Source organism: Piliocolobus tephrosceles, chromosome 1, assembly GCF_002776525.5.
Source record: "Piliocolobus tephrosceles isolate RC106 chromosome 1, ASM277652v3, whole genome shotgun sequence".
In the NCBI taxonomy this organism is placed as follows: Eukaryota; Metazoa; Chordata; class Mammalia; order Primates; family Cercopithecidae; genus Piliocolobus; species Piliocolobus tephrosceles.
The window spans coordinates 164111877-164137132 of NC_045434.1; the positions used below are offsets into that span (position 1 = coordinate 164111877).

Sequence of the window (25256 nt, forward strand, 5' to 3'; positions counted from 1 at the left end):
CAGAACAAAGGGGAACTATATCTTCTATAGAAGGTAAATTACAAGGCTGCCTAAAATTTGGGAGCTTCATCAAGGTAAACTGTTTTCATTTTGATAAAAGAAGAAGGATGCTCCCAAAATAGTTTTCTTTTGACCTACTTAGCTATTATTCATCTCCCTCTAACCCCTGCCCCCATCACCAATTGGAAAATTCTGCTATGTAGTTTATCATTCTATCTGCAGCTCTGGATTTAAAGATGCTTTCAGATGGAATAAGGACTTAGGAAAATGTGCCCCAGGAAGACTCTGACAGACAACGAGACCACAGGGCTTCTGTACCCTATCGTTCTCAATGTTTTGACACATCCTAATCCACTTTGGGAAACACAGCTGGGGACAGTGGGAAGAATGATAGGAACTGTCCCATCCTATGGAGTCTTTCCTCTCCCATGGGCCTAAATGCTGTCAGGCGATTACTTGCCCTTGTAGTCACCAATCAGGGGCCAGCTCTAGGGAGGGGTGAATTGTGTAACAAAGACTGGATCTTATTCATTTTCAGAATATCTCAGAAAAATGGAAGAAAGGAAGACATTTCTATTCCTATTTTATTTATAGGGAAGCAGAATGAAGATAAATTAGATTTCAGGACTTTGTCACTTCTGCCACTTACTGTTCTTTTTTTCCTGACACATTCTTCTCCTGCCTTCTCTTCCTAGGAAGCTCGTACTCATTCTCTAAACCCAGCTCATGGATGAAACTTATTTCTTCCTTAGTGCAATAATTGGTAAAATATTTAAACGGTTGTGCTGTGATTTATCATGTATATGTCTCTATCCTTCAGAAATGTGTTAATTTTTAATAATAATCACAAAAGCCCTGTCACCACCCTTTCCTATACAAAGACATGAAGCTCAGAAAGGTTATGTGACTTTTTCAACATCACCTAGTGAGGAAGTGATGGGGCCAATTCTTGGACACAAGGTGGTCAGCCTCCAAAACCTATTCTCTTTACTGTGGTGTGAAAATTCCTTTTTTTTTTTTTTTTTTTTTTTTTACAACAAAGAACCCAGTTGTGAGGATGCACTTTACCCTTGGCTAACTCCTAGTACCAATAACTACTAACTCCCGTTGCTATAAGGCTTTGTGATTTACACAACCCTTTTCCATATACATCGTCTCATTTGATCCATGTAACAAAGCTGCAAGGTGGGAGTTGCTCTATATTTTAAAGTTTATTGCTTTAAAGTTGAGGAAAAGGAGGCTCAAAGAAAGGACTTACCCAAAGTCATCCTGCTATTTTGAGACAGCAAATTTGCAGGAAATTAGACCCACATCTACTAACTCCAAATCCCTTTGCCATGTTGCAACAATTAATTAGGGTCCACAGTCAGTTTAACATGCAATGTTAATGCAACGATGGCAATATCTCCAAATAAACAAACTGTGCATAGTGCTTAAGATACTAAGACATTCTCTTTGGTTCCAGATGTTGCCAGACTTTTTCTGTTTTGTCCATGGTATGGTACAATGAACAGTGCTGGACATCGAAGTCAAGTGAAAGGATCCCAGGCCTCAGAGCATGATCAAGAACAGTCCCATTTGTCTTCCATGTATTTATCATATTGTTACATGACTTGACTTGGTGCTATAGAGAGGAACTTCTCAACCCTTTAATTTTTCTCTCTCTCCATATATATATATATTTATTTCTATATATATATATTTCAAAATATACATGTACATTCCATGCTTGGCATCTTAGAGGTAACAACTGCTTCTGACACATCTCAGAACTGACTGGGACACACCGGTGTAGTGTGTTGCACTAACAGAACAGAAAGTTAACAATGGTAGGGCTCACAGTTGGGTAGGTCAGGCAGACATGAAGTATTGGCCAGCATTCACGACAGGATGTCCCAGTGCAGATGATCCTCATGCTGGCAGTACTAAGAACGAGTGAGGGGTGTATTCTGATTGGGAAAATCAAGCAAATTTTGAGAGAGAACTGAATCTTTGACTTGAACCTACAGGAGAAATGATATTTTCGTAGGTGATAGGGGAAATGGAGAAAGAAGATGGGAATATCATAAACATCATAAGATTTTCTCTTGGGCCTGGGGGAAGAATGTTAAGCAGCCCTGTTACAGTCAGAATAGACATTTTGGAAGAAGGAGGTAGGAAATGATGTCTGAAAAGTAGGTAGTACTTGCACACCATGCTACTGTGTATGGACAGTGAGAAACCATTAAAGATTTGGCATAGGGCATGACATGGTCCAGCTCATGTTTTGGAAGGTTACTCTGGCAGCTCCAATCCTCTGGTATCTTGATGATCATAACCTGAAAAAGAATGTTGTGGCTTGAAGTGGAGAAATAGAAGTGCTAGTTGATGACCTGGGAAAAAAAATCAAAGCTCCCATTTTCCTACTTGTGTCAAGTCAAATAAATGTAGCCAGATAAATGTGGGAAAAAATCGAGATAGTAGCAAAATTGCCTGGAAGCAGAATGTTTTTCAAAGTTCCTAATGAGGTGTCAGTGAACCTAACGAGATGAAACTCCCTATCCTACACCTAGTTTTTCATGCTGTCCTTTTCATCCAGTCATAATTAAGTTGTGAAACTGGAATTATATCCTGTCATTAAAGACAGAGTCCAACTTTGCCTGGCTCCTGCTTCTCCAAAGAAGGTAAATGCAAAGTACCCTTTTCCATTGCTTCTTCTCTCACTTATGCTTTGATGTGGCCACAGGCGAGGGCTACCTCATTTTAGATTTTGATTAAAAAGGGACACATGGTTCTTTTTCATTGATTTTGGTATTGAATTCTGTCATTCTTAGTTAGGAATTATTAGGCAGCTAAAGTTGGGAGGAAAATGCCATAGTCTTTTAGTGCCATTGCCTCGTTAGAAGAAGGGAAGGGTGGATAAGGGAAGGAAGCATCTTCCGTGAGCCAGACATTGTGCAGGGTTCTCTAGGTATGTTGGTATCCCTTTGGTTTCTTAAGGGTTTTGGCATAAGAGGTAAACATTATTCCCATGTACAGATGTGGAAACTGAGGTTCACAGGGGTAATAAGCTTGATATAAGGTCCCCTAACTGAGAATAGAATCCAGGCCAGGCTTACTCCAAACTCATGCTTTCTCTTCTTTGTCGTAATGAAAGATGATAACTACATTTGTACAGAAACAGGGAACACTGAGAGGGGGCTTAGATCTATCAACTACCCCTCAATGGGGTGTCTTCCAGTGTCCTGTGCTTTTCCAGGGCACTTTGAGGTCATTATTTATTCCTCCCAAAACCCTTTGAAGGGATATTGCTTGCTACTCTTTTGGAGTGAGCAAATCGTGACTCAGAGAGTCTAAGTGATTTACCCCAAACCACACAGGAAGTCCAGATTCCACCTCACTACATTACCTTTCAAGTTGATATCTCTACAGGACAAAATGCCTCATCACAAAAGACAAGGCCAGTAAAGGACATTTCAGGCCCTGGGACCATCAATCAGGATGGAGAGAACTATTTGGAAGGCAGATCCACTTTTCCAAATTTTGGAACTTGGGGGTAGGGTGAGAAGGAAGGTGAGAGGGAGCAGAGCCTGGATCTGCACAGGGGAGCAGCTAGTTGTGTGTAGCATCAATCTAGAGTCCCACAAGTGCATCTATGATAATGAACTTACTAAATAAATAGGAGCATCATGTCCCTTTCCCTGCAGGACTATTTAAATAAACTTATTGAATAGATTCATAAAGCAGTGATTGGAAACGTGGCTGCCCCAGGAAGAGAGCTGTCATGGATGCTCTGCTGTCCTGTTGTCCGGCCTCTCTGCGCCCGACCTAGGGCAGCTCTGGCTATTTCTCTGCTCCAGCTTGCCTGGAGAAGGCCTGCTTTCCTCTCCAAGAGCAACAAGTGTGGACTCAGGTTTCCAGGTCAGGCCCTGTTTTCTCTGCTCTGTCCATCATAGCTAGCCTGGTATAAAAATGTAAATGCAGGTCCATGATTCCCTATTTGAAACCTTAGGGGCTAGATGTGTTTTAGAAATGTAGAACGATTCAGCTCTGAGAAAGACAACAGGATACATATATTACTTATTACATAACACCCCCTGCTGGGCTTGGGGCAGCACCCACAATTAAATAAATTAATATCTCTGCTGTAAAACATACAATAAATAATGTAGGATGCATAACACTGTAAGTAGCATTCTGTCAGTTCATGTCAGTTTGTGCCACCAAATTACTTCAGGCCAGCTTACATTTTGCTGCCAAATTGAGTTAAGCACACACACACACACACACACACACATACACACACATACATGCACACACACATGCACACACACACAATTTGATTTCCAGAGCTCTTTGGATTTTATAATTCAGACAAGAGATTGCAGATAAACATTTGTTAAATGCTTACTACTATTAAAATAGTAGTTCACACAGATTGAGTGCCTATTAAATGCCAGGTACTGTACTGAGCAGTTTGCAAACATCTACTGCACAAGTGTATAAAAGCTTATAAGAAATTTAGCTTTTTGATGGTAGTATCAAGAGCTTGATAGCTATGTATGGCTAATGGCTAGTATTGGACTAGTCACATGTGCCTAGTGGCTAGCTTATTGGATGGAACATTTCCATGAGAGCAGAAACTTCGAATGGACAGCACTGGTGTACAGGCTATATCATGTAGTGGTTATGGGCATGGGTTCTGGAGCTGTACTGCCCAGCATGGCTATTTCCTAGGTATGTGGTCTTTGTCAATTTTTCTTTACCTCTTGGTGCCTCATCTGTAAAAAGAGGATAAAAATAGTTCCTACTTCATTTTGGTTATGAGGATTAAATGAGGTTATAAGGAGAGAGATATATATATATAATATATATATATACACAGACACACACACACCCTCACTTATATATGTATTGCTACAGGAGCTTTAGGCATGGATATATATGTATGTATAGCCTATATATGTGTGTATGTGTATACATATATATGTATAGGCTATATATATGTTTATATATGACCTAGAATAGCACCTGGCATCATGTAGTTATCACCTATAAGTATTATCTAGTATGACTATTATTAAAGATGGGGAAGTCAAAGCATAGAGAGATGATTTTAACTCCACCTCCCAAGTCTTTGCTCTTAAGCTAAATGCACTATAGCCTATTCTGACAAATGTCTGGGTCATCTCTACTCCTGTGTTACTGAATGAGTGAGTGAGTGAGTGAGTGAATGAGGAAGTCTGAGAACATTGATCTACAAGACAAGAACAAGGCCTGACCGGGTACGGTGGCTCACTCCTGTAATTCCAGCACTTTGGACGGCCAAGGCAAGAGGATTGCTTGAGTCCAGGAGTTCAAGACCAGCCTGGGCAATGTAAGGAGACATTGTCTCTACAAAACATTAAAAAAAATAATGTTAGCCCAGCATGGTGGCACATGTGTGTGATCCCAGCTACTCAGGAGGCTGAGGTAGGAGATCACTTGAGCCTGGGAAGTCGAGGCTATAGTGAGCCATGACTGGACCACTGCAGCCCTCCAGCCTGGGTGACAGAGTGAGATCTTGCCCCCCACAGAAAGAACAACGCCTGTGGCCAGGCGCAGTGGCTCATGCCTGTAGTCTCAGCACTTTGGGAGGCCGAGACAGGTGGATCACGAGGTCAGGAGATCGAGATCATGCTGGCTAACATGGTGAAACCCCATCTCTACTAAATACACAAAAGAAAAAGAAAGAAGAAGAAGAAGAAGAAGAGGAGTAGGAGGAGGAGGAGAAGAAGAAGATGAAGAAGAAGAAGAGGAAGAGAAGAAGAAAAGAAGAAGAAGAAGAAGAAGAAGAAGAAGAAGAAGAAGAAGAAGAAAGGAGGAGGAGGAGGAGGAAGAAGAGGAGGAGGAAGAGGAAGAAGAAGAAGAACGCCTGTACTCCCACCCGGTCCAGAAAAAAAATAACGAGGCCTGGTATCTGGTCTTCAGGGTCAGCCTCAGATGTTGAAGCACACAGTGAAGCATGACTATCCTTTATTGATTCTGCAAAACAAGACTCAATTCATATCTTTTACTTGTTTCATTTTCCTGTTTCTAATCTTAATTTTTTTTTTAATCAGCCATAACAAGGCTATTATAAGGCATCAAACTTGCCTTCAGGACTGTATATTTGAGATAATATGTCGATGCTTCATTGATTCTGTGTGTCAGTGACAGAAACAGAAAGAAAGTGGAGTGGAGCTGCTGGTTTGAAGCCACGCAATGAATAGGTCCCTGACAGAAGTGCCAGGATTTGGACACAAGCAATACCTGGTGTGGAAATAGGTGGTAGTGTTTGCTGCAGGAGCTTCAGGCATGGAGCCAGATGGAATTAGGTCATTCCTGAACCTGATATGGGCCACCGTATCTTATCACTTAAGCTTTTTGAGCCTGTTTATCATTTGCAACATGGAATAATTATTCTGATTCTGCCTCTCACATATTGTTCTGAAGACCAAATGCAACGTAGAGTAAGACACTTTGTTAATTATAAAGTACTGGGCACATATAAGTAACTTACTAGTACAGCCAACACGTTTCTTTTGGTAGGAAGGGAAGCCTCTGAGCTTTGGGAGAGGCAAATTGAAATATCTGGTGTGTACTAATTACTGAGATTGCTTAGTAAATGATACTCATCATATTTGTGTGAGTGGAAAAAACAACACTGTAACATATGAGCTATTAATATTCACCAATAGATGAACAGACCATTTTTGAGGAGCAAATGAGTATGCCAGCATTGACTCTGCTCTTTTTAGGCTTTCTGAAAAGAAGGCTTAGAAGTCCACTCGCAAAGACAATACCTGTTAGGTTGTCCTTTATCTTCTTTATAAAGGCATTTAGGATTTTGTGCCAATGAGAACTATCCCTTGTGTAACTTGTATTTTTTAATCAAAAAATGAGTTATGTCATCATTATTTTCTTTTTTGCCCTGGCAGCTAGCAAGCTCATAGTATATTTTAGTGCTCGCTTGCAGCTATTACGTTATTCTTTCTGTATGCTGTTTCAGAATTAACTGAATTATAGAATGAAAAACTAGGAAGAAAGAATAGAGATTGAAGTCTAGCTTCTTTATTTTACAGAGGAAGAAATGGAAAATCTAGAGAGTGCAAGAGGGATGCTCAGGGACAAAGAGCCCGTCAGTGGCAGAACCAGGACTAGAATTGCTATCTCCAACTCACAGCGCACTCATCAGGTGAATTCTATTTAAAAGATATATGGTAAACATTGAAGAAGATCAAGGAAGTATATTGGAAGCACTTGATGAGCACTTGAAATCTATCCACTATAGGGATGGATTTGCTAGTGGAGCCCAGAATACCTAAGGCCCTTGGCTACTGTATCAGTTAGGAATGTGTGTAGCAACAAATCATAAACTCTGAATTTATAGTGGCTTAAACAAATAGTGCTTTTCTTTTCCTCACCTAAGAAGAAGTCCAGATATAGGTAGTTGTTAGCATTGATTTAATTGTTCAAAGATGCTTCCAGGAACATAGGCTCTTTCTATCATTCTACTTCTTATTCACAAAGTGGCTGCCTCAGTGCCAGGCATTGTATTACTTTCCAGGAAGGAAGGAGAAAAAGCTAAAGCTAAAGCTTTCTTAGAATTTTTTCAGCAAACTTCTGCTTCCATTTAATTATTTAAAACTGTGTCACCTGGTCACAGTTAACTTCACGGCAGGTTGACAAACTGAGTAATTTAACTTTCTAGCTTCTATCATTGGAGTGATAGTAATTTTTTTAACAAATGGGTTGGGGGGCACAGACATAATCCAATCACAAGGGATGCCAACCATGAGCAACTGGCACATTTGTAACAGTACACACTGATTAAATATCAGCCTTGCCTACTATAGGGGATGACCAGGGAGAAGAGGATTAAGAACAGGTGTTGGCAAAGTCTTTGCATTTTCTGCTGCTGTAAAATATTCTACGTCAGGGTCAGCAAAGGGTCAATAGTATATATTTTACACTTTGTGGCTTTATAATCTCTGTTGCAATTACTCTACTCTGCCATTGTTTTGTATAAGCAGCCATAGACACTACATAAAAAAATGGGCATAATTGTACTCCAATAAAACTTTACAGGAAGCCAGATTTGGCCTGTGGGCCATAGTTTGATGACCCCTGTTGTATATCCATCTCCACATTAGGAACGTCCTGGCAATGAGACTGGAATGCCAGGGTTGGTTATCTCTAGCTATCTCTCGGCATTATCCAAAGGATACTTGCCAACTTTTTTTTGTTCTGGATTAGATAATCCTTCCTGCGTATGGATGGGAATGGATAGGAAGCCATTTCTTTCTCCTTCAGGAGGCTCTACATATGGTTACCTACCATTAATGATGAAGTGAAAATTAACTTTTTTTTCTTTTTTTTTTTTTGAGATGGAGTCTCACTCTGTCACCCAGGCTGGAGTGCAGTGGCTTGATCTCAGCTCCCTGCAACCTCCACTGCCTCCTAAGTTCAAGTGATTCTCCTGCCTCAGCCTCCTGAGTAGCTGGGATTACAGGTGTGTGCCACCACGCCCAGCTAATTTTTTTTTTTTTTTGTACTTGAGTAGTTACAGGGTTTCACTATGTTGGCCAGGCTTGTCTCGAACTCCTGACCTCAAGTGATCCGCCCACCTGGACTTCCCAAAGTGCTGGGATTATAGGTGTGAGCCACTGCACCTGGCCAGAAATTAACTTTTAAGAGAGCAATATTATGTCTCTCAATTTGGCGGTGGGGGCGGGGGGTGTCACCTTCTTATATTATTCAAATACTTTCATCAAGAACAGTTATAATGCTTAGGAGATTAAATAAAATCATGACTGTGAAAGTGCTTTGTGAGCTCCAAAGCTGTACACAAAACTCCTACTGAAAACAACCTTCCTCTCTGCAGATGCTCCCTGTACTTCAAGGACCTTCTGTACTTTCCAAACACTGCACAAATTTCCTGGCATCAAATCTGCCCCTATTTGAGCTCAGCTTATCTTTCCTGCAGCAGCACAGTCTGCTTAGGGAGTGTGTTAATTACCACAATAGGGTCATTGAAGTTAGCTCTTCGTTTACAAAAACCTTCTAGGGATTCCAGTACACAAACACATGCTCACACTCATACACACACTCTCATTACATAGAAGTTTGGTTTTTTTTTTGCCATTTGTGCCTCAGCTTTTGACAACAGATACTTTTATGATGGAAGAGTGGAAGATGCAGCTGAAAAGCTGGAACTTGGAGGAATACGAAGTTTGCTAATGGCAAATGATGCAGGCCTGTGTCAGCCGGTGGAGGAATTTGGGAATCACACCATTCACCTGGGCATCATGAGCCACCAGGTTGCCCAAACCACAATCCTTGGTGCCATCTTTAACATATCCCTCTCCCATGCACCCTCCAACCAATCAACAGCTTGGTCCTGTCTGGCCAGAATCCTACCCATCATCTCATCTCCTTGCAAAACCCTCCCCAATCTCCACTCAGTCTGGGCGTCATGTCTTCCAGGAAGCATTTCCTGACTTCTTATGCCTCTTTCTGGCACCCTCTCTGTGCCACGATCCCTTTGCAGCCCTCACCCTACTGCTCTAAATTGCTTGTTTGTCTGTTTCTCCCACTGGGCTGCAGGATCTGTAAGGACAGAAAACCTGTGTGTCTTACTCTTCTTGTATGCCCAACATGGTGACTGCCACTTAGCAAGAATTCAATCAACATTCCTTCCATTCATCTTCTCACAGGAAGCATTGTGTCTCAGGGCTGTGGATTTTCTTTATCTTTAAAATCTTCAGGGAAGAGTGTCCCCACAACCTTCCAGAGGCTTCCATTTTCTGTGTGGGGCATCGTATTTACATCACACCACCCACTTGTCATGATCAAGGCAGACTTTGGGAGCATGTAGGTGAGGCTTCATAAATATGCCCTGCTGAAGGACTTTTAGGAAATGATTCATGATATTTTCATTCATGATTCACTTAGGAAACAATTATTGAGTGCCTACTATGTGCTGAGCACTAATTAGGAACTCTGGATTCCATGGAGAATGACACAGAAATCAAACTGTCATCCATGTGCTTTATGTGCCCAACATTTTTTGCTAGGAATGTATTGAAAGTTTCATTTAATCTTTGATATGCATCTGTGAGGTGCCTTTCATTATCTCCATTGTACAGGAGACAAAATAGTCTCAGAAAGGTTTGGGATTACACAGCTGGGAGTTAAAAGAGTATAAAACATAGTCTGTGCTTTCAAAGAACTAATAGTTTAATTGGCGAAACATCTATTCATGCAGTTATTTAAAAAGATATTTATTGAATGCCTATTTTATACTTGGCACTGTTCTTTGGATATGGCTCTGAACAAGGCAGACAATGTCGTTGCTCTTAAGAAACTTTCATTCTTCAGGACAGGAGGGAGGCAATAAATAAGTTAACACATATGTGAGGAAATACTTTCCAACTGGAATGAGTAAAAGGGTGAGTGGGAGTTGGAGGGGCTCCTCCAGTTGGAGTGGTCAGGACCAGGCTTCTTAAGGAGATAATGCCTGAGCTGAGACCTGCAGGGTGACAGTGACATGAGGGCCTGAGGGTGGAGAATGCTGGACAGAGGAAATAGTAGGTGCCAAGGCATTGCCACTGGGGGATAGGGAGAAAGGGTGCAAGTGACATGACAGAGTCGGAGGGATAGTGTGGGTCAAGGTTTGTGTAAGGCCTTGTAGGCCATTATAAGGCTTTTGGATTCAATCTAAGTGCAGTAGATCATTACTGTAGCATCTTAAGCCATCAAGGAACTGGTACAACTTTCTAAAAACTAAACTTCTGGCTACTTTGTGGAGAAAGGATTATAGTAAGAGCAAGAAGGGGACCATGGAGGGCGGTTTGCAGCTGAGAGAGAGAGAGAATGATGTTGATAGTTGTGGCTTCGATTAGGGTGGCCACAGAGGAAGTGGAGACAAGTGGATAGATCTAGGATGGAACAAAAGGGATAGAACTCAGATAAGAGCAGCAGGCATAGTGATGTGAGAACAGGACTTACTGTGGTACAAAGAAAAAGAACAAAGAAAGCCATTTCATCATTCTCTGATCCAACATTTCCCAAAATGTGTTCCAAGTAAACACCATGTGCTGTGGAATGCTAAAAGTTGCTCTTGGAGAAAAGCTCAAATCTCTTTATTAAAAAATAATAATCTGGACAATACTGCATGCAGAGAGATCATGAGCAAATAGCATATTCAAGTCTCTAGAAAAGTCAGTAATAAAATCAATTTAGCTTTAATGTGGCTTTTCTCAAGTTTACTTGAGTCCCAAAATCCTTTTTCACAGAACATCTTGTGCTGCTCTAGCATTTCATGGAGAAGGTTCAATGGGACAGAATGATCTAGAACAACATTCTTATTTGATTTGTGGCCAGATGTGCCCCAGAGAGGAGAAGTAACTTGCCCGAGATTACACAGCTATGTGGAAGCAGAGTCTGGAAGAAATTCTAGCTTCTCTTGACTTCAGACACACTGTTTCTCCTATGCTAGGGTGCCATCTGAATTTGCAGAGAAGACTTGGGCTATTGTATTGATATCATCTTGACTACAAATAACATGCACCCCCACCCACTACACAAATAAAGCATTCTGCCGCACACACCACTCTCCCAGAAGGGCCCTAACTCAGAAATAGTGATGCACAGTTCCCTGGCCAAGGTGTCAGGCTTATAAATTCTTACCCTAATGGACAAAAGAGAGTTGTAAAAACTGCACACTGTGAGAAATGCAACAGTCTGGTGGCCTGAGGAGTTGAGGTACTATTGAAATATGTTTGCAAACTTAACTTCCCAGCAACTTCCTAAATAATAATGGGCTATAATGAAGTGATAACTAACATCAGGTCTAGACTCAGCAAAATCAAACCAGAAAGATTTTATATTCTAAGTTAGCAGGGATGCAACTTGATTATAGTAATTGATAAGCCTATGGGGGAACTGTCTATTGTTGCAAAGGATAGAGTGCCTCTCTGCTTTCTGGCTGCAGGACAAAGAGAATGTGTTCTAGGATCAGATTTGAATCCAGGTTTTGCCACCACCTAGCTGGGCAATAATGTGTGAGTGTTTTAACTTCTCTTGCCTCACTTTCTTCTTGTGAGATGGAGGTAAAGATGTCCTTGCAGGGCTGACACAAAAATTAAACCAAATAATGTATGTCAGATACCTAGCGTGGTTGACTCAAGCTAGGTGCTCAGTAAATAAAAGCTGTTAGAATTATCCAGGTAGTTTCTCCTGAACATCATATAATTCTGATAGCATTTGCTACACATGACCTCGATGTTCAGCTTAGTGTTCACTTATTATTGGTGAAGACACTTTTAGTTGAAAATGACAGAATCCCACTTTGAACTAAGGTTAAAAAAAAAGTATTGTGTTTTGCTTGTTTGTCTTTTGAAAATATTAGATTGCCTTATGCCATAGTGACAAGGGCCACTGGGTGTAGTTTGGCTTCAGGGACAATTAGAATCAAGGGCTCAAATAAAGCCACAATTCTCCCTGTCTCCTGACTCTGTGTCTTAATTCTCCATGGTCAGCTTCCTGAATGTGGAGAAGAATGGCTACCAAGAGTCCTTAAAGACATAGCTGTAAGTTTTAAAATTCCAGGGAGAGTCCCTGATCGGCCCAGAATGGGCCATCCCTGGACCAGGACCAATCAACCATGACCAGGATGGGTAAACCTACAAGAACGTGTGAGTATCTATCCATATCACAACATAGGAGAGAAGGATTACTAGGGAGAAGGCTTCAGACACAGAGTGGCGGCACTGGTGGGCAGATCAAAACACATGTATCTCCAAAACCTCCCCTTCTCTGCAGGAGATGTAGTAGGCAGCTGTTCTTTTTGCTTATTCAGCTTCCATTCCACCTTATTTTGTTACTATACCCCCTTTGCCATTGGAGAAGTACCCCACTTCTTGCCATGTGCTTTGGCTGGGAGTGTAACTCATCCTTCCTTGCCATCAGCCCATCCATAGCCTTATGCCCTTGGCCCAGGTAAGCATGATGCAAGCTGGGCAAATCAGACTCTAGCTTTTTTAGGATACTAAAAATACAAAGAGTGTTTGGTTTTTGAGAGGAATGACACCTGGGCTAGAGCAAAGTCATTCTGCTGACAGGCATATGGAGTTGATCCATGAGTTCTCACCAAGATCCCTAGAGCCTCATGGCTCTTTCCTGCCGGAAGTCTGATTATTCAGTTCTCTGATCTGTCCTAGAGCTACCCTGAGTGATCTAGCAAATCCTGCTACTTGTTTAAGTCTGTTGGTGCTGGTTTCTGCTACTTGAACCCAAAGATTATTAACAGATGCAGGCAGAGGCCCAACCCTATTCATGTTAGTTCTTCCATTGCCTCACGCTGAGCCCACCTGGTATACATATGCTCACAAAACGTGTGTTAGACCTGGTGACTGCCTATATTCCTTTCATTTATTTCTCTCCAAATCTCCTGTCCCCTTTCTTCAAAGAGAATTCTAGATCAAACCCCATATGTAAAACAGTTAAAAGGTTGAATTACTTGGGTGAGGAAAGCCCCAACACTAAAAGTTTAGGTTCCACCTTGTTTTTAAATAACATTTAAGGAAGCTTGGTGGTCTCTGGAACACAGTTTGAAAATCTTCAGACTTGAAGGTATTTCAGGTACCTCCCAATGCCTGGGTTGCCTTTGAATCTTGAGTGTGTCATCTTCCTTCAACCAGACTGTTCTCTGCATCTCAAGACTATTCCATTTGAGGCCCCAAAAGACACCTTTCTCTAAAGTAGTATCTCTACTTAAGAGTGCCTGTCAGTCTCACTCTCAGCTAAGTGTTTTATATGTACTTGTCACTGGGGTATTCCTTACTATTTGGGGCATCTATATGTCATTAAGCATAAGGCAGCACAGGTTAATTGAAATTGTTATTTTTGGAATTAAAATTTTTTTTAATTAATTGAAGCCATTCCCCAGCATAAAAATGTCACTTGCTTTGGAATTCATAACAGTGGCAATAAAAACTTAGTGCACATTGAGAGCACTGTGTCTCGAATGCATATTCCTGGGCATCATCTCTGAAGATATGGGATTAGTAAGGTTCCAATGGGTCTTAGGAATCTGCATTTGTGAAATAAAAAAATAACTGTGCCACTATCATCAAGTTGTTTTCCTTTTTAAATATGGCAGTATATTTAAGTTCTTAGTTGAATACCTGGCTTCATCAGAAGGACTTGCTAAGTCATATTGTTAGTTTTGTTCATGATATGGTTTCCAGTAGGCTCATTCAGTACCGATCCAAGCACTCACTGAAAGTAGCAACCAGCCCTAAGAGTGGTATCTCTCAATTCTGTCTATCCCCACCTCTACTACATTAGTTCAAGTTCACCCTCATCTCACACCTGTGACATTACCACAGCCCTCCCTACAACTCCAGTCTCCTCTGTTTGGCCTCATTCTCAAAAGAGTAGTGAGAATTATTTTACTAAAGCTCAAATCTGAGAGTTTTGCCTTCTGCTGAAAATCCCTCCAGGACTCCCCCTTGCTCTCAGAATGAAGTCTCAATTTCTCACCAGTGCTCTGTGCAGCTGGACTCATGAGTTCCTCTCTCACAGAAACTTTCTCTCTCTAGCTGTCCATTATCCAGTTCCCCCTGGACAAACTGTGGGTCCTTCAGATTTTCCCATTCACTTTCCTCCCAGGCTTTGCCCATTTTCTTCCCCGTACTTAAAACATGCTAACTTGGCCAGGTGCGGTGGCTCACGCCTGTAATCTCAGCACTTCGGGAGGCCGAGGTGGGTGGATCACCTGAGGTCAGGAGTTCGAGATCAGCCTGACCAACATGGAGAAACCCTAGCTGTACTAAAAATATAAAAATTAGCTGGGCATGGTGGCAGGCACCTGTTATCCTAGCTACTTAGGAGGCTGAGGCAGGAGAATCACTTGAACCCGGGAGGCAGAGGTTGCAGTGAGCTGAGATTTCACCACTGCACTCTAGCCTCGGTGCCAAGAGGGAAACTACATCTGGGAAAAAATAAAAAAACAAAAAACAACAACAACAGCAACAACAAAACATGCTAGCTTCCTTTTGGCCTGGCCAAAGGCTCTTCAGGTTTCTTTCTGGCTGTTCTGTGAAACCTTCCCTGGCTCCCTGAATGCTAGGTTAGATTACTTTTTACAAATTTTTTTTTTTTTTTTTTTTGAGATGGAGTCTTGCTCTGTCACCCAGGCTGGAGTGCAGTGGCATGATCTCAGCTCACTGCAACCTCTGCCTCCAGGATTCAAGCGATTCTCCTGCCTCAGCCTCCCGAGTAGCTGGGATTACAGGTGCCTGCCACCACGCCCAACTAATTTTTGTTTTGTATTTTTGGTCTCAAGCTCCTGACCTCGTGATCCACCCGCCTCAGCCTCCCAAAGTGCTGGGATAACAGATGTGAGCCACCACACCCGGCCCTTTTTATATAGACTTTTACTGCATCCTATATCTCTATGTCCTAGCACTTATCACACTATATTGAAATTATCTGGGTACTTTCTGGGCCTTTTACTAGCTATTAAGCTCCAGGAGGCTGGGACTATGTCATTAACACCCTTTAATCTTCAGGGCCCAGCATAATGCCCAGCACATAGTAGATGCAGACGCTCAATAAATGCTTTAGAAGGAGAGAAAGAACGAAAAAATAAAGGAAACAAGGAAGGAAGGAAGGAAGGAAGGAAGGAAGGAAGGAAGGAAGGAAGGAAGGAATGAGGGAGGGAAGAAGGTAGGAGGGAGGGAGGAAGGAAGGAAGGAGGGAGGGAGGGAGGAAGGAAGGAAGGAGGGAGGGAGGAAGGAAGGAGGGAGGGAGGGAAGGCAATTTATTTCAGCTGCACCCTAAACAGTGATGGAAGGTACAGAGTATAGATCCAGCTCTATAGAGAAAAGAATTCATAAGAGTTAGGTGGAGTCATGGTCTTAGTAAGATGGCTTACTTCAAGGCTGGCCTCTCTCCTGGAAGACATCTACAACATATGAGAAGGAGCACAGGATTTGAGTCATAAAGCCACAGTTTCAGTGTTGCAACCCTGTCACTGAAAGCTCCCTGGGGTTGGCAAGTCACTTCATTTTTCTGGGTCTTCAGTGTCTGATTTTAAAAATGGAGCTAATCATATCTACTCCAAATACGTGTGTTGGGATTAAACAGGAAACCATTGGCCAGGCATAATGGCTCATGCCTGTAATTCCAACACTTTGGAAGGCTGAGGCAGGAGGATCCCTTGAGCCCAAGGGTTCAAGACCAGCCTGGACAACATAATGAGACCCTGTCTCTACCAAAATTTTGTTTTAAATTAGCTGGATGTAGTGGTGTATGTGCACATGGTCCTAGATACTTTGGAGACTAAGACAGAGGACTACCTGAACCCAGGAACTTGTGTCTGCAGTGAGCTGTGATCCTGCCACTGCACTCCAGCCTGGGCAACAGAGCGAGACTCAGTTTCTAAAAAAAAAGGAAGAAGAAAGAAAAGAAACTATATTTTAAAAAACGTTGGAAAATTCTTTGCAAAGGTATGTTCTTTGCCAGAACATCAGTTCCTTGAGGGATTTAATGTGAGTCATCTCTGTATTCCCAGTGCCAGGCCCATCATAAATGCTAAATGAAGTTTTGTTGAATAAATGAATGAATAAAGAAGAGGATGACTGAATGGAGAGGAAAAGTGCTGGTTAGGTGGCCTAAGCAAATGCCAGAGAGGCTCAGACTTTCCTATTTGGAGTGAGTTGCTTATACATGTTTCTCTTTCCTCCTGCATGGATAGTTTCTTGAAGTGGGGGGACTTTTTCTTACTTTCCTCATTATTCCTAAGTGCCTTGCACAGTCTTAGTCAGCATTTGATGAAACATTTAGGAATTTGAAGTGAATTTGTGCAACACTTTATAGTTCTCCAATGGGTTGAAGTAGGTATATATCATCATCCCCATATTATAAATGAGAAGCCTGAAGTACAGAGATGTTTTGATGAACTCCTCATGTTTGCATTGATACTAAGGGGCCAGTTCAAGACTAGAACCCAAGTCTTCTCAGTCTTAATCCAGTGCTTTTTCCCACCAGCCTCTTTGTTTGCTGGCTTCTCTTGTCAGCAGTGTTTCTGATATGAAATGATGCATGCATGCACCCAGCACATGGGGGCCCTAAAGCAATGGCAGCCCTTGTATTTATGGGCAGTAAAGAGCTCCAGCCAGGAAGGTCCTTCTAATGGGTGCTGATGAATGTTTACAGATGGGGTCTTGCTTTTAACTGAACAAGACCTAATTTTAAAATACATTCAATTATTCTTAAGCCCAGAAGGCATTTAGAAATGACTGTTGTTAACCACCAAAATGAGGAAATGTTCTGTGACCTTTAGACTCTGCCTTCTTCAGCAACCATCTTTTGCAGGGCTTGATCTCACACGGGAGTGCCAAAGCACAAAATGTATGGAGTCCTCAGAGTTTTTGTGGTCGCAAATCACAAGACTTTATCAAACAGAAAGGGAAGTTTGCCTTAGAGGGTGAGAACATGCTTTTCAGACGGAGCGATGGGAATACAAACAGGCCAATTCAATTTCTTTTGGGGTCATGGTTTGTAGCTTTATTGAATGTGCAGTATTCCCTTTTGAAGGTCCATAGGATGTTTTCACTTCAGAGAATAATTTCCACATCCCATTCGACACCAAGAAAATGGGTAATTATTATATCACTTGGTGATTATTTATCACAGTTTGAATGGAAATAAATTGCTTCAAAGTGAAATCACGTTACATGGTTACCTGTCTGCCCTATTAATCTTTCATTTAATTTCTTTATTTTAATGTGCATACAAATGTTTGTGAGCTGTCTCATCTGTCTCCCTCATAATTCCCTCCAATGGATTTAAGTATGTTAAGAGAAATTGAATAAAGAGGTCAAAGGAAGGCTCGGGATTTGGGAAATGGGGGTTTAGCTGAAAGTGGTAATTTGTTTCTGAACTGGCTCTTTCACTTCCTGTGGAACAGAAGCATACTGGAAAATTTAAAAAAATTGGGGAAAACACATGTATATTCCTACCATAGACCAGTTAGTTAGAGCACAAGTGTTGACTACTCTATTTTCTGGATCCAGCACTATCCACAGTGCCCACACTGGCAGTTTTCCCCAGTGATTTCATTTCCACTAATAAAATCCACAAAACAGCACTGCTTTTCTCTCACCCTAAGAGTATAAAACCAGTCTTCCCTGAGCCTCCTCATTTCCACCTTAATACTCCAAACTCTGAAAATCTAGTTGAAAGGACTTGTCCAATTCAGTATGATAAATAAATACTAATTGAGGGTCCACTGTGTGCTAGAGGGTGGGATTTGGAAGTCCTTTCCCTCAGGGCTTCATCACCTGGTGGGGAGGCTTCTCTGGTGCATTTCCCTCTGTGTGCCTGGCACACTGCTATATGTATGTGATGAAACAGGGACGGTTTTCTTAGCAGCTGTTGGAGAATCCTTCTTAGAAAGAGGTCCTCTTTATTGGGAATATCTTCTAGAAAAAGACTTCTTGGAGCAGAAGCTGATCCTTCAAAGGATCTGAAGGTGAGAATTGCTGACATGGGGTGTGAGGAGGGGTTTGTTGTTGCTCTTGAGTGGGAGGACAAGTGAAAGGGTGAAGGAGTCAAGACATGACCTCCACTAAGAAAATGTACAACTAAGTTACTAGGACTCAATTTGACAAGGAATGGAGCCATTGGGAGAATGGACAAAAAGACTGGCCCAAGGAAGAACAGAGACAGGGTGGAAGTTTGGGAGCATAAGGCAGGGCCCAAACTTGCAATGCAAGTGAGGCACTAACTCCAGGGCAAAACTTAAGGGGATACTAACACCCAGTCATTAAGGTAAGTTAATACTCAATGCAATATTATAAAAAATTAAAATTAAAGTCAGCAGTTTCAGAATGAACACATTATCAAAAATGGAAATGGTGACAAGATCAGTAACAGTGTTGTGTGGAGCCACATTGGATCCTGAGGAAAAGAAAATAAATCAGTCATACTGGTTCCTGTCTTTATTTAAACATGTAAACATTTAAATTTTGTTGTCAGTAGACTTCACTGAACCACAGCCATGCCCATCCATTTTATTAATATGGGTATGGGTAGCCTTTGTGCTACGAAGGCAAAGGTTGAGTAGTTGCAACAGAGAGCATATGGCCCACAAAACCTAGAATGTTTACACCCAGGCCCTTTACAGAGACAGTTTTCCACCCTCTGGACTCGATAATCACTGGGGTCCTCTCTGGTTTTGATACTTGCAAACTGTGTTTTCAGTTCTTTTATAGTGAGTTACTTTTGATGCAAGATGCGCTCTAGCCTTTGAGGGTATTTTATTTTATGCTTTGTAAGCATTTCGTTTTGCATTAAAGTGCATAAACTTTAATAGAGTTGCATTACCATGTATCAGGTGCCACAGGAAGTCTTGGATGATAGCTTGGTACATGCATCCCTGTCTCTCCTCTCCCCTCCTGGACTGTGAGTTGGCATACTAGTAGTAGGCAGGGGTCCGGAATGGTGGACACCCCATAACATGCAAACAGTTCTATCCAGTGAACTACCCACCCCCAAATGGCAGTAGAGCCTCTTGGAAAAACACAGACAGACCCTCTGTTCCTGAAGGTAAGCCCTGTCCTTTGCCTTCATCTACTGCCAATTTTTGCATTTTTCTGAGGTTACTATAAAATTCTACTCTGCATAATGTTGTACCACTTTAATGGAAATGCTGGCTTCAGATAACATAAAAATGACTGATCGAGAGGCTCTGAATGATACCAAGCTTTTCAGTACATTTTTAAAATCAAATAGCATACATTCTAATTCATTAAATTCATGAAAAGAAAAAGGTGGGTGAGAATATGGGCCGCCTTCTATTCCTATTGTTATTTACAAAGCAGGTTTTTATTGTTCCAGTAAGAAAAAATATTTTGGCAAGTTGACATCTCTCCTTTCTCTGGAAAAGTCCTCTTAAGGAATGCTGTCATCTAAGATCTTGATATAAGAATAGCATTTGACCATCTCTGGATTAGAAAATGTGGATTCAGGAGAATCCACCTCAGAGTTGGTTCCAGGACCATGGGGTAAGCAGAAGGTTGGCTCTTGGTGTCTCCATTTCAGCAACCAGGTTCACTCTGCAGCTGCTTCCCCTCTACAGAACTAAGTGCTCTCGGGGGTACAGCTTGATCACACTCCCTTTCTCCCACTTTATCTTCTCATTTCTCTCCTTTCCTCTCCCCATCAGACTAGCATTTCCTGGGTCCTATTCAACAGGACAGGAATGCATACTGTGCACCCGTTGAGGGAGGTGGGACAGAGTTGTGGGTCAAAAGCGAGGGCCTTGGAGTCCAATAACTAGATTTGATTCCAGGCTCTAAACCTGACTATCTGTGTAGCCTTGGAGAAGTGACTTAACCTTTCTGTGCCCCAATATTCTCATCTCTGAATTGGGCATTGAATAAGTTAATACATGAAAAGCACTCAGAATAGCATCTGTCAAATGGTAAGCACTGAGTTAATACCTGCTACCGCTGTGTCGAAGGGCCTGTAGCAAGCATGATGGGGATGCATGATGTCAGAGCTAGAATGAACCTCAGGAATCCGATGGCCCAGGACCTGCAAACCTGGATCCTGGAATCAACTGTCAGTCACTGTGGTGTGAAGAGGGAGGACTGCTGGTGGGGACTTAGGTCTTCAACTCCCCTTTCAGATGCACTTTGTGTTTACTCTTCTGTTTGGGATCTGTTAGGGAGAAAAGCTTTTACAGTTTAAACCAAAGTTTAGTTAATTGACCTGTCTATATCCACTATATTTACAGATAAAGAAAGTTGCATAGAAGAAAAGTGATTTGCTTTAAGTCATATGTCAAATTAGTGTTAGATTGGAATTAGAAATCAATCAATTAAAAATATTTGTTAATGCTTAATATGTGCCAGGCACTGTCTTGGGCCATAAGTTCAAAGCATTGTTTAGGGACTTCCATGGTTTCTTACATCGAGCCGGCTCCCTCATCCACTATTCAGGTAGCTCCATTTTAATGTCCCCTTACCCACCAAGTACTCCTAGGTTGTTCTCATTCTCTGGCCTGAACTGTTCACCTCATTTGTTCCTGAGTGCCTTGTCCCATACAATTACTGATCCCCCTAGCAACTGACCCCAGTGACTGGCTTTTGTTTGTTTGTTTGTTTGTTTGTTTGTTTTGAGATGAAGTCTCACTCTGTTGCCCAGGCCAGAGTGCAGGAGTGCAGTGGCATGATCTTGGCTCACTGCAAGCTCCACCTCCCGGGCTCACACCATTCTCCTGCCTCAGCCTCCCGAGTAGCTGGGACTACAGGTGCCTGCCACTATGACCGGCTAATTTTTTGTATTTTTTTAATAGAGACAGGGTTTCACCGTGTTAGCCAGGATGGTCTCGATCTCCTGACCTCGTGATCCACCCGCCTCGGCCTCCCAGAGTGTTGGGATTACAGGCGTGAGCCACCGCGCCCAGCCGTGACTGGCTTTTCTATTTGCAGCCTTACTGTGTTGGGTCTGCATTAGGCTGCAAACAGGAAAGCATCCCTTCCTCTAATCTCTCATTTCCCTCCTTGACTTCAGTTTTCCCTCTGTAGTTGATGTTTTGGACCTTACTTGACTCTTTTGGACCCTAGGACCCTTGATCTCAAGAACAGGATCCACATCAAATACATTCATTAATTCAACAAATGCTTATTGTGTACCTACTTTGTCCCAGACACGTTCTAGGTATGGAAACTGCAATGAATCAGAGAAAAATCCCTGTCTCCACTGGGGCTTACAGCCCAGTGGGTGGTGATATTCAATAATCAAAATAAATGAATAAAACAGGTAGTATGATATGTGCTTATTAGTGATACAGAGGTAGAAAACAGTTCTGTGGGATCTCAAAAAGTTAAACATATAATTACCATAATCCAGCAATTTGACTTCTGGGTGTATACCCAAAAGAATTGAAAGCAAGGACTTGAAGAGATATGTGTACACACATGTTCACAGAAGCATTATGCACAATAGTCTAAAAGCTGAAATATCCCAAATAGCCATCAATGAGATGAATGAATAAACAAAATGTTGTACAGGTGTATATATATACACACACACACACACACACACACACACGCGTGCGCGCGCACACACACACACACACACACATATATATAGTGAAATATTAATCACCCCTTAAAGAGGAATAAAGTTCTGACACAGACTGCAATAGGCATGAATCTTGAAGACGTTAGGTAAGTGAAATGTTAGACACAAAGGAACAAGTATTATATAATTCCACTTATGTGGGATATTTGAAATAGGCCAATTCATAGACACAGAAAGTAGAATTGTGGTTTCCAAGGCTGGTGAGGCAGGAACAGAAAGTTGTTTTCTAATAAGTATAGAGTTTCTGTTTGGGATGATGGAAAAGTTCTGGATATGAATAGTGGTGACAGGTTTTCAACATTGTGAATACACTTAATGCCACTGAATTTTATACTTAAAATTTGTTAAAATGGTAAATTTTATGTTGTCTGTCTTTTACCGTGATAAAAAAAATGCTACAGGCAAAAATAAAGCCTGACAGAAAGAAGTGTCAGGGTGGTGATGCGCAGGTTATGTTTAAATGGAAGGAATTGCTGAGCAGATGACACTTGAGCAAAGACCAGAAGAAGCAAGCCACATAGCTGTCTGGAAGAAAAGTGTGCCAAGGAAAGGAACATCACATGCAAGGGCAACGTGATAAGACAGAACAGCGTGGTGTTCAAAACTGAGCCCATCCTGGACATGAGTCTCAGTTCCACACTTATTTTTTGTGCGACCTTGCACAATGAACTTTTTTACTGTGCAAGTTGTTTATTTGTGTATAACAGGGATATTAATACCTACCTCAATTGGCATTATTAGGAGTCAGTGAAATAATGCATGAGAGATCCTTCAGCACAGAGCGTGGCACCAGACTGACTTTTAGCCAGTGGTGCCAGCCCCATCCCTGGGTCTATGGCTGGTGTCTGCTCTGACATGTCCTTCTTGGTGCCTGTGCCATGCTGTTTAAGTATTTTGCCCCACACCTGCCTGGCACATAGTAAATGGTGAATAAATGTCCAATAATTATTCTTTCCTGACTCCTTGATTTTGATTCAGGCAGTGTTAAAGCACTGAACTCAGTACATAGATGATCATCAATAAATGTTACTTTTCTTCATCCATTCTCTCACTCATTCTTTCATCTGTCAGAAATAAATGAGAGGCAGTCCCTGTTGTCAAGATGCTTGTTATCTGATAGCCAGGCAGTCCAGTAAAATGTGCAGGATAAGCTCCTAACCATCTCTGGGCACTCAGGGAGAGAGATATGGCCAGAAGTACACAGAAAGGTCTGTCTGAGAACTGGGGCTCCCAACCTGGGTGAGACTGGGGTTTGTGGCCAGGGAAAAGAGCTAGCATGGGAACTATGGTGGGTCATGGCTGGAAAGGGAGAGCACAGCTGTGGACAAGAATCATTCAACTGAAATATTTCCAGTCTTATTGATACTGCTCTAGGACATCTTGAAACACCCATTTCTGAGGGGCCTGGGTAGAGTTGCTCTGGATCTCTTCCATTTGCCCCTCCACGGCCTCTGTCTCTTCTCCTCCACCTGGCTCTGTGCCACTGGAGGCTTCCTGGACTTCTGCATTATTTTACTTGGCTGCCATAACAAAACACCACCAACTGGGTGGCTTAAACAACAGATATTTATTTTCTCACAGTTTTGAGGAGTAGAAGTCTGAAATGAAAATGTTGGTGCAGCTGGCTTCTTCTGAGGCCTCTCCTTCCTTGACTTATAGACTGCCGCCTTCTCCGGGGCTTCACGTTGCCTTCCTTCTGTACATGTCTGTGTCTGAATTTCCTCTTTTTCAAGGACACTAGTCAAATCAGATGAGGGCCTACCCTATTTACTGCATTTTAGCATAATTACCTCTTTCCAGACCCTATTGTTGTATACAGACCCATTCTGGGGTACTGGAGGTTAGGACTTCAACATACGAATTTTGGGGAACACAATTTATCCTGTAATAGTTCATGACTCCTGGTTCAGTGTGGCCAACAGGGAGCATCAGCAGAGGGTTGGAGGGTGGGAGAGAGTGAGTTGGGGTATTGATCCCCTCATTACTGGCCTATGGTGTCACTGAGGATTAAATATCACAGCTCCTGTCAGGCAGCCCTCTCTATGTCAGACAATATGGCCTTCTGTCAGGCAATCCACCACCACCCTTCTCTAGGGTCCAGAACCACTGTCTCCCCTTCCTCTTTCAGAGCTACGGTGATGATGGAGCCCAGTATTACTATTCCTGTTTCCCCTTTACTTGCCCTACACCTTTGTAAATAAGCCCTCTGTTAAACTCCCTTCATGTTACCCAATTTGAGTGTGCCATCCGTTTCCTGCTGAGATCCTGAATGCTGGGGGAGGGGTGGAAGATGCAAGGAGAAATTATTTCACTTTAATGCTTATGTGAACTTTGCAGGCAAAAGACATGGCCTGTATGCACTTTCTTAAACATGTTTTCTTGAGGCTTGTTGTGGCATCCTCTACTGTCTGCTTTGTCCACTAACACTGGATTAAATGGTCAATAAATGTTTCATTTTCTTTCCTAAATACAAAAGAGTCCCTGATGTAACTATTTTGGAACTGCCTGTGGGAATCCTGAGAGGAAGCAGCAAGGAAAGACAGCCAGGGTCTTGTGCCAGGGACCTGGGTGGGTCACAAACAGGCCCTGGGCTTGGTGGCTTTCAAGTGTTTTTCTATTTTCCACTCTGTGTGCCAGTCAGCAAAATAGAGACAGTGGCGGCAGCTTGTCCCCCTCCCATCACAGCAGTTGAGCTGAGACAGTGGAGGTGCAGACACTAGTCACTTCTTTAACTCCATCTGGTACCAACACCCCCCACCTTGGAACTCTACCATACTGGCTTCTTATGGTTCCCTGAACTCTTCGTGCTGTTATTTGCCTTAAGGTCTCATCATCTTTTTTTCTATCTGGGAGACTCATCTCTCAATTTACCTGATGAACTCCTGCTCATCCTTTGGAGTTCCATGCCGACTCTTTTTTCCCCTACAGGGTAAAATAAGCCTTCCTGAACATCCCTCCTGTTCCCAATGAGGATCAGGTAACCCAGCACCTGTTTTCAACCTCCCTGGAACTTCTCCTTCACATCATTAAAACTGTGATTAAACTATCATATTAAAATTAATGGTTTACCTTTTGTATTTCCCATTAGATGG

At 42.1% G+C, this 25256-nt stretch overlaps 2 protein-coding genes across 3 annotated transcripts in view; both read left to right on the top strand.

Annotated features, from left to right (window-relative positions):
- The window catches only part of DAB1 (DAB adaptor protein 1), a 1195266-nt gene that overhangs the window by 114290 nt on the left and 1055720 nt on the right, over positions 1–25256 (top strand). The gene's annotated exons all lie outside the window — the stretch shown is intronic.
- Positions 2042–25256, top strand: part of LOC111532953 (heterogeneous nuclear ribonucleoprotein A1-like) — a 69252-nt gene continuing 46037 nt past the window's right edge. The window contains 3 exon segments of the mRNA XM_026454146.1: positions 2042–2153; positions 9157–9320; positions 12613–12680. Coding sequence (XP_026309931.1) covers positions 2042–2153; positions 9157–9320; positions 12613–12680 — 344 coding nt within the window.